This window comes from Cervus elaphus, chromosome 5, assembly GCF_910594005.1.
Source record: "Cervus elaphus chromosome 5, mCerEla1.1, whole genome shotgun sequence".
Lineage (NCBI taxonomy): Eukaryota > Metazoa > Chordata > Mammalia > Artiodactyla > Cervidae > Cervus > Cervus elaphus.
The window spans coordinates 129,449,423-129,464,122 of NC_057819.1; the positions used below are offsets into that span (position 1 = coordinate 129,449,423).

At 48.9% G+C, this 14,700-nt stretch overlaps 1 protein-coding gene across 3 annotated transcripts in view; it reads left to right on the plus strand.

Annotated features, from left to right (window-relative positions):
* The window catches only part of SDK2 (sidekick cell adhesion molecule 2), a 264,805-nt gene that overhangs the window by 192,732 nt on the left and 57,373 nt on the right, over positions 1-14,700 (plus strand). For all 3 annotated transcript variants that reach the window (XM_043905642.1, XM_043905643.1, XM_043905644.1), the window contains 4 exons: positions 2,921-3,061; positions 4,849-5,030; positions 5,987-6,102; positions 14,472-14,667. In XM_043905642.1, the coding sequence (XP_043761577.1) occupies positions 2,921-3,061; positions 4,849-5,030; positions 5,987-6,102; positions 14,472-14,667 (635 nt within the window). The remainder of the gene's footprint in view (positions 1-2,920; positions 3,062-4,848; positions 5,031-5,986; positions 6,103-14,471; positions 14,668-14,700) is intronic.

Below are 14,700 nucleotides of genomic sequence, written 5' to 3' on the forward strand. Positions count from 1 at the left end.
TGCTGCAGTGAATATGGGGTTGCAGACACGTTGTTGAGATCCTGTGGATGGCTGGATTGTATGGAGGTACTGCTTCTAATTTTGGGCGGAAGGAACCTCTATGCTATTTTCCATAGTCTCTAGACCTATTTATCTTCCCACCAGCAGTGCTTAAAGGGTCCCCTTTAGCCACATCCTTGCCAACATTTGTTATCTCTTGTCTTTTGGATAATAGCCACTCTGTCGGGTATAACGTGATACCTCACTGTAGTTTTGATTTGCATTTCCCTGTTGATCTGTGATGTTGAGCATGTTTTCATGGACCTGTTGGTCATTCATTTGTCTTCTTTGGAAAAAATGTGCAGCCCATGTGTTCAGTTTTTTTATCAGATGTTTAGTTTTTGGGTACTGAGTTGTATGAGTTCTTTATATATTCTGGATATTAACCCCTTATCAGATACATGGTTTGCAAATATGTTCTCCCATTCTGTAGGTCGCCTTTTCATCTTGTTTCTTTTGCTGTGCAGATGCTTTTTACTTTGCTATAGTCCTGCTTATTTATTTTTCTTTTGTGACTTGTGCTTTTGGTACCATATCCAGGACATTACTGCCAAGACCAATGCCAAGGAGCTTTCCCCCTATGTTTTAGTCTAGGAGTTTTATAGTTTCAGGTCTTAAGTTTGTCTTTAATCCATTTCGAGTTAAAAAATTTTTGTGAGTTTTGTAAGATAGAGGTCCAGTTACCTTCTTCTGCACGTGGTTTTCCAGTTTTCCCAACATCATTTATTGAAGAGACTGTCCTTTCCCCGTTGAGGACAGTTCATATTGTTACAATGTCCCTATCACCCCAAGCCATCTGTTGAGTCAATGCCATCCCTATCACAATTCCAATGGCATTTTTCACAGAAACAGAAAAAACAATCCTGAAATTTGTATAGAGCCACAAAAACCCCCAAATACCCAGAATAGTCCTGAGAACAAAGCAGAGAGCCAGAGGCATCATGCGTCTTGATTCCAAACTGTCCTACAAAGCTACGGTCACCAAAGCAGCATGCTGCTCTTCTGAAAACAGACACACAGGGCGTTCCCTGACAGGTGAGGACTCAGCACTTCTGCTGCCATGGCCTGGGTTCAATCCCTGTTCAGGGAACTAAAATCCTACAAGCCGGGAGACACAGCCAAAAAAAAAAAAAAATAGACACACAGATCAATGGAGCAGAATAGAGAGCCCAGAAATGAGCGGTCATATTTGCTAAGGGAGCCGGAATGCACTTTGCTCTTAGATGTGTTCCCAGACCCCTCCCCACACGCGGGTTAAATCAATCCTTGTGGTTTCCCTACAGTTCCCGTGAGCTTGAGTCCTTCTGGCTTTTATGAGCAAGATGCCATTGAGGCGTGACACCCTAGCAGGAGGAAGAAGCGGCAGATAGCGGCCTGGCGTGGAGCATTTAGCCAGTCACCGTTTTTTGTTTTGTTTTTTGGCAATCAAGCTCTCTATTTTTTTTGCTACAGCAGGCCTGCGCGGTGGCCCCGGGATCTCTCCTCTCCGTCCTCAGGCTTCTTTCTAATTGTCGCGTGCGGGCTCCGGAGCACACGGGTTCAGGGGTTGTGGCTCGTGGCCCTCATCGCCCCGAGGCATGTGGGATCTTAGTTCCCTGACCGGGGATCGAACCTGCATCCCCTGCATTGGAAGGTGGATTCGTAACCACTGAACCACCAGGGAGGGCCCTCATTCACTGCTTATTGAGCATCTACTCTGGGCCAGGCCGTGTATGGCCAAGGACAAGATAAACACAGACCCAACCTTTCAGAGCTACGAACTCCCAATAACAAGAAGCCCCGAAGTGTAGGAAACCATCCTATAACTTCTCCAGCCATTCAGGCTTCCCTTTGTAGCACTGATTCATCTTCCTACTGAATCTGCATCCTAATGGTTAGGCCCTGAGTCACATGGAAAAAGCTTAAATTACCCTCACTTCGGGCTGCACAAAGACATGGGAGGGTGCAGTACATTTTAGAAAAGCTATCCACCAGGGAACAAAAACATAAACAAAGAGGGACAGGCATCATCAGAAATAATTAACTTTTGTTGTTCGTGGATGCCTGTCAGTTATGTGAAAAATACACGGAGGTGGAACGCTGCGTCGCCTGGCCATGCCAGAGAAAGAAATGTAGCAGCTCCAGGCTTCAGGGTGCGGGGTCGGAGGAGGGGTCAAACTCTCACCCCACCCGGCCTGCCCCGCCCCAGTCAAGGCTCAGCTGGTTAGTAAAGGAAGTCTGTTTCGAGTTCACCCCTGGCAGCTAACGGGGGGTGAGTGTTTTAAACATTTCTGCTTCTAAAATTTTCAAGCACTCATGACCTGCACCAGACCCGACGGCAGCTTCTTTGACAAATGGGAAACCGAGGCCTGTGTCCCTCGACCACACAGAAAATACACTCATCTGGTGCTTCCCAGGGACTTCCCCGGTGGCTCAGTGATAAAGAACCCGCCTGCCAATGCAGGAGACGCAGGTTCAATCCCTGGGTCGGGAAGGTCCCCTGGAGGAGGAAATGGCAACCCACGCCGGTATTCTTGCCTGGAGAACCCCGTGGAGCCTGGCAGGCTATAGTCCATGGGATGGCAAAGGGTCTGCCGTGACTTAGCGAGTGAACAACAACGATTTGCCAACAGGGAGAGTTTTGAAAAGACATTGCATCATTTGCGCTTCAACCACTTTTATTATTTTTTTCAACCACTTTTATAAAGCAGACAAATGGAGCTTTATTATACGGCTTTTTCAGATAAAGAAACAAGCTCAGAAAGGTTAAGTGACTTACCCAAAGGCACACAGCAATTGCGCAGAGTCTACAGGGGTAGAGTCTCTTCATATCCCATTAAACTTCTGTGTTTGTCGTCGAGACAAGGAGTGAAAAGACCTGTCCGTCCTTGGTGTTCTCCAGGGTCTCCCTTCCTGAAGAGCCCCCCACAGCCCCTCCACAGAACGTCATCGCCAGTGGCCGGACCAACCAGTCCATCATGATCCAGTGGCAGCCGCCTCCTGAGAGCCACCAGAATGGCATCCTCAAGGGCTACATCATCAGGTAGGCGTCCACCCCAGGGACGGAAGAGAAGGGGCTGCCCAGACTCAAGGCGACAGAGATGGGGAGGGCCAGGAGTGGGTTGCAAAAGAGAGCAGATTCGTGGCAGGTCCTTCTCTGTCTAACAAGGACCAGACAAGAAATGCCTGCCCTGCAGTAGGAAGGACTGAGGCTAGACACCCAGAAGAACTTCCAGCGGTGAGCGCCTCGGAAACCGATAGGAATGGTGAGAGAGGAGATCAGTGTAGTCTCCTTAAGGCTGTATGGATGGGCAGGTCTGTCGGACATCAGGGCTACAGGGAGACAGGTAACTATCCGAGGCCAGGTTTCCCCAGTGGGCAAACTACTTGGCCAAGAATGGTTAAAAAGTGGAAATCTGGGGACTTCCCTGGAGGTCCAGTGGTTAAGACTCTGTGCTTCTGCTGCAGGGGCCACGGGTTTGATCCCTGGTCAGGAAATTAAGATCCCACATGCTGCATGGCACAGCCAAAAAAAAAAAAAAAAAAGGTGGAATTCCTTTCTTTATCTTTACTGCAAGATGAAGCCCAGTTTTACAGCCTTTTATTTTTCAGTTTGTGGACACTTTGAAAAAGTGAAAGTATTAGTTGCTCAGTTGAGTCTGACTCTTTGCGACTCCATGGACTGTAGCCCACCAGGCTCCTTACTGGTAATCTAAAAGTGTATTAAGTTGTAACTAAAATTCAGTATTCAGAAAAGAAAGTTTTAGCCTGTTATTTGAAACTACTGAGAACTCTCATCAATATTCTGAACTCTGGCTGGTTGCAAAATGCCAGGCAACTTCCCATGTCTCTCTCCTGAATGCTCACAGCATTGAAATCCCCTAATTTTGGAAGAAGGTATTATTGGTTTGGCTATTCCGTTATCAGTTATTATTAGTTTGGCTGCTCCGTAATCAGTTAACTATGTTGTGGGTTTTCTGATGACGCTATAAAGGGCAGAGGTTCTCAGAGTGTGGTCCCTGGACCAGCAGCAGCAGCATCTCTTGAGAACTAGACAGGAATGAAAATTCTCAGGTCCCACCACTGAGCTATTGAATGGGGAACTTTGGAGTAAGCCCAGCAAGCTGCGTTTTGACAAGCTTTTCAGGTGTCCTTCAGGCACACAAAGGCTTTGAAAACCACTGATGTGGGGTTTTGTGATGCAGCAAAAAATTTGGGGCCTCTAACTCCCTAATAATTAGAATCAAAAGTATGTGTGCATTGTGGTTCTCCTGTAAGCTATCCATCCTCCAAAATGTGCCTGTTCAGATCCCATTTATTACCCTGTGTTCTTTTTCCCAGTGGAAAGTGGAACTTGGTAGAGCAGGTAGCCTCAGGCCTTTTTGTCTCCACCAAAGTGAGTGGCTGTCAAAAGAGGGAGCCATTCTCTTAGAGCGAGAAGGAAAATGAGTCCAAGGTTTGGAGACCACTCTCCCATCAATGACCCCTCAAAGCTGAGACCTGTGAGATCTTCCCAGGAGCTCTCAGCATCCTGTTAACCATCCCACCAACGTCCTCCTCCCCCATCAAAAACAATAGTCCAGACACATCTCCTAGACCTGTGTTATCCAGTAAAGTAGCCTCTGGTCACTTGCAACTATTTAAATTAATAAAAAGAAATTAAATGACAAATGTAATTTCTCAGTTGCACTTAAGCATATCTCAGGTGCCTAGCAGCTACTCGATTGGACAGCACGGGTGTGGACCATTGCCGCCATCACAGACATCTTCCTGGACACGAGGCCATGCAGGCTGACTCTCATCCCTGGCATCCTGGCTTTCTCCCCTCAGGTACTGCCTGGCCGGGCTGCCTGTCGGGTACCAGTATAAGAACATCACGGATGCCGATGTCAACAACCTGCTGCTCGAGGACCTCATCATCTGGACCAACTACGAGATCGAGGTGGCCGCCTACAACAGCGCCGGGCTGGGCGTCTACAGCAGCAAGGTCACCGAGTGGACGCTGCAAGGAGGTGGGTGGGGACCGTGGCTTCTCCTGCTCCCAGGTCTGTGCCTGTGGGGTCCTGGACTCACCCGGTCCTGACGTGGGCTTCCCCGGTGGCTCAGACGGTAGAGAACCCGCCTGCAGTGTAGGAGATCTGGGTTTGACCCCGGGGTCGGGAAGATCCCCTGGAGAAGGAAATGGCAACCCACTCCAGTATTCTTGCCTGGGCAATCACATGGACAGAGAAGCCTGGCGGGCCACAGTCCAGGGGGTCAGAAGGAGTCGGACACTGACTGAGCGACAGACAGCAGCAGCGCCAGTCCTGACCGCCTCAGCCATGTCTCCTGTTTCATCCAGCCCCGGTGCCCAGTTACCCTGTAGGGCGGGAGGGTGGAGGAGGAGATGAAGAGGTCGGGGCGGGTGTGATGAAGGCAGAGGCTTCGGGGGCACAGGGACCTTCTGCAAAGTTTCCCATTAACTGGATCATGAAACAGCTTACATTCAGCGTCGTACCTAAAAACCACCCTGAGCATTTTCAGATTCATCACTTGTATTTATGGGCGTGCTGTGAAATGGACCAGACCGGTTTTATTAAACCCAAACTAATCTACAGAAGTTTCCCGTGTGGCTCAGTGGTAAAGAATCCGCCTGCCAAGCAGGAGACGCCGGTTCGATACCTAGGTTGGGAAGATCCCCTGGAGAAGGGCATGGCAATCCACTCCAGTATCCTTGCTGGGAGAACCCCATGGACAGAGGAGCCTGGCGGGCTACAGTCCGTGGGGTCACAAAGAGTCAGACTCGACTGAGCGACCGGGCACACAGGCAATCTGCAGACAAGAGAGCATCTCAAGTCTCCATGGGGGAGCGGGCACGGGGGTGGTGGTATAAAGCTGTATCTGCAGACCTCGTGTGCTTTCTGCTTCCCTGGGCCAGACAGACAGACAGACCCTCCACCCACACCCCCACCTCTCTGCTCTCCCCCAGTCCCCACAGTCCCTCCGGGCAACGTGCACGCCGAAGCCACCAACTCCACGACCATCCGCTTCACCTGGAATGCCCCCAGCCCCCAGTTCATCAACGGCATCAACCAGGGCTACAAGGTACGTGAGGGCTCTCCTGGTCCCGGGTGGAAGCCTGCAAGGAGGGCGCAGGATGGAGCGGAGGGAAGAAGGCGAGGGGGGTGCAGGAGGGCATCCCCGCTGTGTTTCTGAGATCATTGGCTCAGGCCAAGCAGAGGGCACGTACGTGATCAAGGCAGAGGGCCTCGGGCTGTCCCCAAGTCCACGTCCAGGCCCCGGGGAGTACTGACCTTGACCTGCCTGTGACCAGGTGAAACAGCGCAGTCTCAGTGAGGCTGGTTTGTTTCAGGCTCGGGACCTCCGCAGAGCCGTGGCCCAGCAGGAAAAATCTAAAACGCATTGCTTGCCCCTGAGCCGTGAGCTAAGGGGAGCGTTCAAGTCCTTGGACTGTACTTGACCCCACCCAGCGTGTTTAAGGACTGGACCGGGACTCAGAGCCTGGATTACAGTCCTGGCTGTGTCTCTCACCGGCTCTCTGGACGAGTGCGATAGTCCATCTGAGCACCCTTCCTTCAGTAAATATTTACTGAGCCCGACTCTATGCACATCTAGCTGCTGGGGAAGCAAGATACATTCTGTTCCCTCATTTGTGCATGAAAATGATGCTAATTTTTATTCCTTGGGGTTATGTGGGGATTAAATGAGGATGTTTGTAATTTTTTGAGCAGAATGGCAAACACCTAACAAGCATTAGGGAAACGCTAGAAATAGGAGTGGAAGTGGGCTTGCTGCTCAGACTGTCCTCACGCAGTACCACGGTCTGGGCGGCTTAAACACCAGAAGTATAGCCCCTGAAAGTTCTGGAAGCCGAAGTTCGAGGTCCAGGTGCCCTCAGGGCTGGTTCTGTCTGAGGCTTCTCTCCTTGGTGTGCAGATGGCCGCCTTCTCCGTGTCCTCACGCAGGCAGGCAGCACACGCGGGTGGGGGGTGGTGACACGTGTCACCAGGAAACCGGCCGTGAAGGGGAGAGAACTTCGGGCTCTGGCTTGGAGCCCAGGGATCTGGTGACCTGGCGGTGACTGCAGACACTTCCAGAAGATTCTCAAAGCACCCATGTGCAACAACCAAGAGTGTCTCTAGGACCTGCAGTCTCAGCCTTTATTAGTTAAGGTCAAGGGGGCTGGACAGGAAGAGACTGAGATTACATCACCGAGAGAATTTTTCTGCTGGTAAACAGAGGGGGGCTTCCCACGTGGCTCAGTGGTAAAGAAACCCCCTGCCAATGCAGGAGATGTGAGACGCAGGTTCGATCTCTGGCTCGGGAAGATCCCCTGGAGGAGGGCATGGCAACCCACTCCAGGATTCTTACCTGGAGAATCCCACGGACAGAGGAGCCTGGCAGGCTACAGTCCATGGGGTCGCAGAGTTGGACACGACTGAATCGACTTGGCACAGCACGGCACAAAGGAGGGAGGGTCTAGGTTGGGACCCACTCCAGCCATGGCATCTTCCTCCCAGGAAGGCGCATCACCGAGGCCGAGCCGGCCTTCCTGGGCCAAGGCTGCAGCTCTCGCCGGCAGTGCTGGCTGGCTGGAGAAACCTCTTAATTGGGACTCTGGGGGGCAGCAGGGGAGGGAAGGGGGAGGCTCCAATCGTGCAGAGGAGCTGAGCTGGGAACAATTAGCTTCTTGTTGCCGACTCTAAGTTTCCTTCCACCCTGGGGAGCCCTGGGCTGCAAACTTCTAAGGCAAATGGCTCCCAGAGGGCCAAGGAGCCCAGCTCAGTGGCCGGGACAATTAGTGCAAAGACCCGTTATGTGCCAGAGCCAGAGGAGGCTATAGCAGCCCACCTGATTCCCAGGTCTGGGCGGTGCCCAGCACCCACTCCCTGCTCCGTGAAAGTCAGCGGGAAGGAACGGTCCAAATAGCTGGAGCATAGAAGCAGGTGAGGAAGACTCGTGCTTAGACAGGGCGCTTTCTACCCGGCCTCTCCCATACTTGTCTTGGACAAGGTGCACAAGAGCCCTAAGAAGGAAGGCTTGTTATCATCACCCCCATTGTATTTCTTTATTTTTATTATTATTTTCTGGCCATGCAGCATGTGGACTCTTAGTTCCCTGACCAGGGGTCGACCCCACACCCCCTCCATTGGAAGTAGGGAGTCTTGACCACTGGGCCAGCAGGAAAGTCCCTCGTTTTATTTTCTTTTAAACACTGATTTGCGCCGGGTCTTAGTTGCAGCGTGTGAACTCTTAGTCGCAGCATGTGGGAGCTAGTTCCCTGCCCAGCTCCCTGCATTGGGAGCTCAGAGTCTCAGCCACGGGACCACCAGGGACGTTCCCATCCCCCCACGGTGTAGAGGACGAAACTGAGGCGTGAGGACAGGTAATTTGTTCAAAGTCAAAGTAACCACAAAGCTCAGATTCAAACTGCAGAGCCTACCCCTTGCCTTGCATTAAAAATAAAGTGTCATATGATTTCATTGTCAAATAATGACTGTAACTGATCTTGCCCTAAGTACAGACGGATACAAGTGGGAATTTTGCTTCTTGCTCCTTCCACCGTCAGTGTCACGGGGAGAAGAAAAAGCAGTGTTTGTCTCTTCCATCCTTCAGTGAGAAGGGACCTTTTTCCCCCTTTGAATTGTGAAAAAATTTCAAGCATCTACAAAATTAGAGAGGAGACTAAAGTGACTAGATAAAACCATAATGCACCCTGGCTCCAACAGTTACCAACACATGGCCCAGCGTGTTCCCTCTGATTTTTTCTTATTTATTTACTTGGCTGTGTGAGGTCTTACTTGCCCCGCAGCACGTGAGATCTTAGTTCCCCGACCAGGGATGGAACCCACGTCCCCTGCATTGGAAGGTGGATTCTTAACCACTCGGCCGCCAGGGAAGTCCTGTTCCCTCTATTTTCCAGCCTCTGTCCTAGAATATTTTTAAGACAATCCTAGGTATTGTATCCTTTCATCCATTCATATTCCCACAGAGAAACGTTATAAAGTCTCTACTTAAAACCTCACCACAGTAACCACATTCTCATTATGGGGCCTTCAAATATCAATGGTCCCCTTAATAGCACCAGATACCCAGTCAGCGTTCAAATCTCCTGGTCTCCAGATCTTTTCCTTTACTGGTTGGTTGATTTGCCTCAGGATCCAAAGGAAAGCCACACAGCTGCAGTTGGTTGGAGTTTTTTAGGTTTCAGTTGATCCACGGGTACTCTGTCCCCCTCTTTCTCCTTTTTAGTTTATTTTGTAGAGAAACTTAGTCATTTATCCTATAGAATTTTCCACAGCCTGGCTGGATCGGCTGATTGCATCCCTGTGGGGTCATTTAATTTATTCCTCTGAACACTATATTTGCAGTAAATTGGAATTTAGAATGAGAGGTTTGATCAGATTCAGCTCGAATATTTTTTTTCAAAATATTACTTCCTAGATGGTGCTGTGCATTTTCATTGGACGGCAAAGCGTCCGACTGTCTCTCTTACTAGGATGTAGCGGCCACTGATGGTCCTTGTGTGGTCTGTTATTTCAGTAGGGGTTGCAAAAGGAGGAGACGTGCATGTTATAATTTTGTCTTGATTTATGAGCTGAAATACTTCCCCCCCCCCACCCCCCAAAAAAGAGAATTTTTCCCTTAACAGCTTTTTGGTTACCTGAAGCTTTAGTTCATCTAGGAAAAGCATGATAAGTGCTCAAGTCTTTTCCGTAACTTAACAATTTTCAGAGGAATGAACTGGTTCCTCAGCATCTTCTAAGGTGGTAGATGAGTTTGGATGGGGGCAGAAGGAGGCATCTGTGGTGTTGTTGTTAGTATTATTATGTCCTTAGGGATTTTTAATACACGGTTATGTTTCAAGCCACTGCTGTTATTACTTTTATTGATGCCAGACTGACCCATCACTTGCCTCTTCGAGTCGGTGAGTCCTTCTGATGTGGGCTCAGGAGCCTTCTTTTTCTCTTTAGCCTGCGCTGGGTCTTCGTTGCTGCATGCAGGCTTCTCATTGTGGCGGCCTCTCTCGTTGTGGGGCACAGGCTTCAGGAGTCATCAGCACGCGGATTCAGTAACTGTGGCAACAGGCTCAGTTGATCCAAGGCATGTGGAATCTTCCCGAACCAGGGATCGAACCTGCGTCCCCTGTGTTGGCAGGCAGATTCTTAACCACCAGGGAAGTCCCAGCCCCAGGAATCCTTGATAGCTTCCTTGCTCTCTGCTGTGACAGGATGGCCCAAACTATCTTCTTCTCCTACAGCATGCCTGGGACCAGCCATGTCTTCAGGGAGCCCTTGTTTCTTTTAAATGATAGTTAGATACCAGAAACTGGACAATGGGGGTGCTCCTGGTTCTAGCATGGATTGTTGTTTTGAAGCCCTGTGAATGGACAACTCAAAAATACTGTTTTAAAAGATAAAACATATACTCATACTTCCAATTCAATTTCAGGACTTTCAGATTTCTTTTAAAATAATCTCGTGGGTCTTTTCTCTCGCTTCTCTCCATACTAAACATCGAATTCTTTTCACACCAGAGAATCACTGACCTACTTGATCCCACAGACACCCACACAGTTTCAGAACAGCAACACCAACACTGTGGTTGCTGAAATAGTTTCAGATGATCTGTAAGTCTTTCTGTTAAGAGTGTATCCCAGCCGGATGTACTCCCCCACCCCTTTCCGTGCTGCAAAGTCTTCCAAAGGGTTTCTTTCTGATTTTGCTACAACTCAATACACTGTGAAGTTCATTTGTTTCATTTTGGTTTTGATTTTTAGGGATTGATTTTTTAATTTAATTTTGTTCTGTAATTATGTGGCATATTTACATGGTTCCAGGGTCAAATCGACAAAGAAAAGTTATCAGCCTGAATTCTGGTTCTCTTCCTTCCCAATAGAATTCATTTTTTTGTGTGTGTTGGTTTGGTTTGATTTTCCCCTTCCATTTCTTTAACATAAACAAATGCATGCATACATAAATGTGTCTCCTCACCTTAGATGAATGACAGTGTTCAATACATGCTTTCTCCATCTTGCTGTTATTTTCACTATATCCTGGAGATCACTTTGTAGGCGTATATAGAGATACTTCATGTTCTTTTTTAAAAAATCTGTATTGTATTCCGTTATGTGGATCTCGCATTGTTTAGTCAACCAGCTCCCTACTGAAGACATTTTGGTTGTTTCCTGTCTTTTCCTGTGACAAACATTTCTACAGTGAATAGTTTTATGCATACATCTTTTCATATTTTCACGTATAACTTTGGAATAGATTCTTAGAAATAAGACTGCTAAGTCAAAAGGTAAATATATATAATTTGGCTGATATTGCCAAATTGCCCCATTATTTTTTTCTCATTTTTTAATTCAATTTTCAACCAGAAATATATTTACACAATTCTAAACCCAACAAACATAAAAAAGGTAAATTTAGAGCAGAGATCTTCCATCCCACCCCCTCCCACCCCAGCCCCTCATCTGCCTGGTTCTTTCCCACCCAGCCTTGAAATTCTCCCCACTCCAGGGAATCACTGTTGTTAATTTCTTACATATCCTTCCAGGATGTTTTATACAAATCTGTGCAAATGCAAAGAGATAAAAAAATAGAGGCGGGGAGGGAGAAAAAGAGAATTTCCCCTCCATTCTACTTTTTAAACTGGAGTATCTAGCCAGCCCGGTGTACCATCCTGGTCTCTCAAGCCTGTAATGCACTGCCTCCATCAGAAACAAGACACATCAATTCAGCCCTTTTCTGTGCAACCATCAGGGTAGACCATGGTGTCTCCTGTAATCCTGAGGCTCAGAGAGGTTGACCGATTTTCCCAGTAAATGACAGAGTTGAGCTTAACTTCCCCATGGCAGGTGGGAGCTTAGTTAGTTCCCTGACCAGGGATCAAACCCATGCCCCCTGCATTGGAAGACAGAGTCTTAACCCCTGAGCCACCAGGCTGGGCCCTTGGTTTCGGCTTTGTAGCAGCGCAGGACAGAGATTCCCATCTCGTCCTCGTTGCGATGGTGACACGGGACTCGTCGGTGACGGACTGACTCGGTGCCAGGCCCAGTGTGTGCATGGAGCACAGACTCCTCCCCACGGTGGCCCAGAGCCCGGCCCCTTCCTGGCCCTGAGGGAGAGCCCTCTCAGCCCGCAGCCCCTCCTCTTCAGGTGCAGCTGTGGAAGGACAACTGGTCCACACGCCAGAATAAACGTTCTGAAGCCGCCCCCGCCATCTTGGTCTCTGGCCTGCGTGTGCGCATGCCCCGGGCGTGCCTCCACCACGCCGCGCTTCCGTCACCCTGGGCCCGTCTTCCGCGTCGTTTCTGAAGACAGTTCACTGTGACGTTGTTTCCAGGCCCTCGTCAGGACGTTCTTTCTCCCTTATTTTTTTTTTTTAATGGTAGTGATCATAATTGGTCTAAACCCAGTAAGATTATATTTACCTAGATTTTGCACTTACTGGAGAATACACCGCACAATTAATTCTAACGGCGTAATTAATTTGAATTTACATTAATTAAATTAAATTAAAACATCAAACTTGTTTCTTCATCTACTCCAAAGAAGTTCAGCAATTTAATTGCTATGAAACAAGATAACCGAAATAAGGAGGGTATTTAACATACTTATTAAATGCCACTTAGTATTTCTGATTAGTATTTTTAGGGTCTAATTAGTGTCTAATTAACTTGCTATCGGCTATCTTTTCACAATACCAATTAAATTTCCAAACATCCTTTATAAACAGGCGGCCATGAAAAGGAGCAGATTAAGCATTGTTATGGGCGTGAGTTAATCAGGAAACATTGGCATGGTATTGTTTTATGTCTATAAATACCCAGGCTTGTTAAAACTCATCCCATGTTGCTTTTCACCATTAATTGCTATTTAATCTACTTCAAATAAAGGAGGAAATCTCTGAGACCAGCTGTCATTGTTACAGACAGACGAAGGGCCCAGAAAAAAAGGAGTGGGGGGCAAGAGACCAAGAGGCAGAAAGATGTGGCCACATGGACGGATCTAGAGATGATCATACTGACTGTGTCAGAAGGAAAAAGGCAAATGCCGTAGGATATTGCTTACATGTGGAATCAAAAACATGACACGAATGAGCTTATCTGTGAAGCAGAAGCAGATTCACAGACACAGAAAACGGACTTGTTGCCTCGGAGGGGGAGAGAGGGATGGATTGGGGGTCTGGGATTAGCAGGTGTAAGCTAGTGTACGTAGGATGGATAAACAACAGGTCCTACTGTATAGCACAGGGAACCATATTTGCTATCCTGTGATAAACCGTGATGGAAAAGAATATTTTGAAAAAACGTGTATATATGTATGGGGCTTCCCAGGTGGCGCTAGTGGTAAAGAACGTGCCTGCCCCTGCAGGAGACGTAAGAGACGCAGGTTGGATCCCTGGGTTGGGAAGATCCTCTGGAGAAGGAAATGGCAACCCACTCCAGAATTCTCCTGGAGAATTTCCATGGGCAGAGGAGCCTGACAGGCTATGGTCCACAGGGTCGCAAAGAGTCGGACACGACTGAAGCGACTTAGCACACGTGCACACATGTATATGTATCGCTGAATCACTTTGCTGTACAGAAGAAATTAACCCAATGCTGTAAATCAACTACTCTTCAGTTTTAAAAAACAGGAGGCAAGAAGAGATGGAAGGGGAGGCGGGGAGTTTATGCAGTTATGGGTGGGATGTATAGAGTGGAGTTAAATGAAAAGTGATGCTGAATTTCCAGACTGGGTTTTCCTGTTGACACTCCACCTCTAGCAGATGGTTAAGATTAAAATCCCAGCTCAGAACAAGTTTAAAAGGATTAGAGTTAGCTACACACTGAAGTTCCAGGGGAGAACTGCCCTAGCCCAGACAGAGAAAGACAAGGGAGCCCAGGTACTGGAAACAGAGACCCTCAGCTGCTAGCCGCTGGGTGATGTAGTAAAGTCACTTAGCCTCTCTGAGCCTATTTCATCACCTGTGAAAAGCAAGTCTGGCTTCGTGCTTATGCAGTCACTCAAGGCTCCATACTCGGAAGGACTCCATATTTGGTTCAACACTTTGCTGCTGTTTCTGGAAATTCTCAACAATTTTTAAACAAGGGGGTCTCCATTTGCCTTTTCTGGATCTGCAAAGTATGTAGCCAATCTTGGTCAAGTCCCTCCCTCTGGGGTTGCCGTGGGGACTGAGAGAGACGACTCAGTGAAAGCACCCTGCCGGCTGCCTTGCTTAGAGTAAGTCACTCAGGGAATGGAAAAGCACCCCAGAGTGAGCTCCCAGAGGACAGATGCTCCAGGGGCCTGTGGGTCCCAGCACGGCCTCCCTTCCCTGGGAGGAGGGACCCTACGGGGCTGGGGTCCCGGACACTGTCTGCGGCCCAGCCTCTGGGAAGGCGCTGGGCCTCTGCTGGGCCCGTTCTTGCCGCCCTGCTCGAGCGCCTGGCCTCTCTGCAGCTCATCGCTTGGGAGCCGGAGCAGGAAGAGGAGGTTACCATGGTGACCGCCCGGCCCAACTTTCAGGACAGCATCCACGTGGGCTTCGTGTCCGGCCTGAAGAAGTTCACGGAGTACTTCACCTCGGTGCTGTGCTTCACCACCCCCGGGGACGGGCCCCGCAGCACCCCGCAGCTGGTGCGCACCCATGAGGATGGTAGGCAGCCCCCGGTCCCGGCTCCCTCTGCCC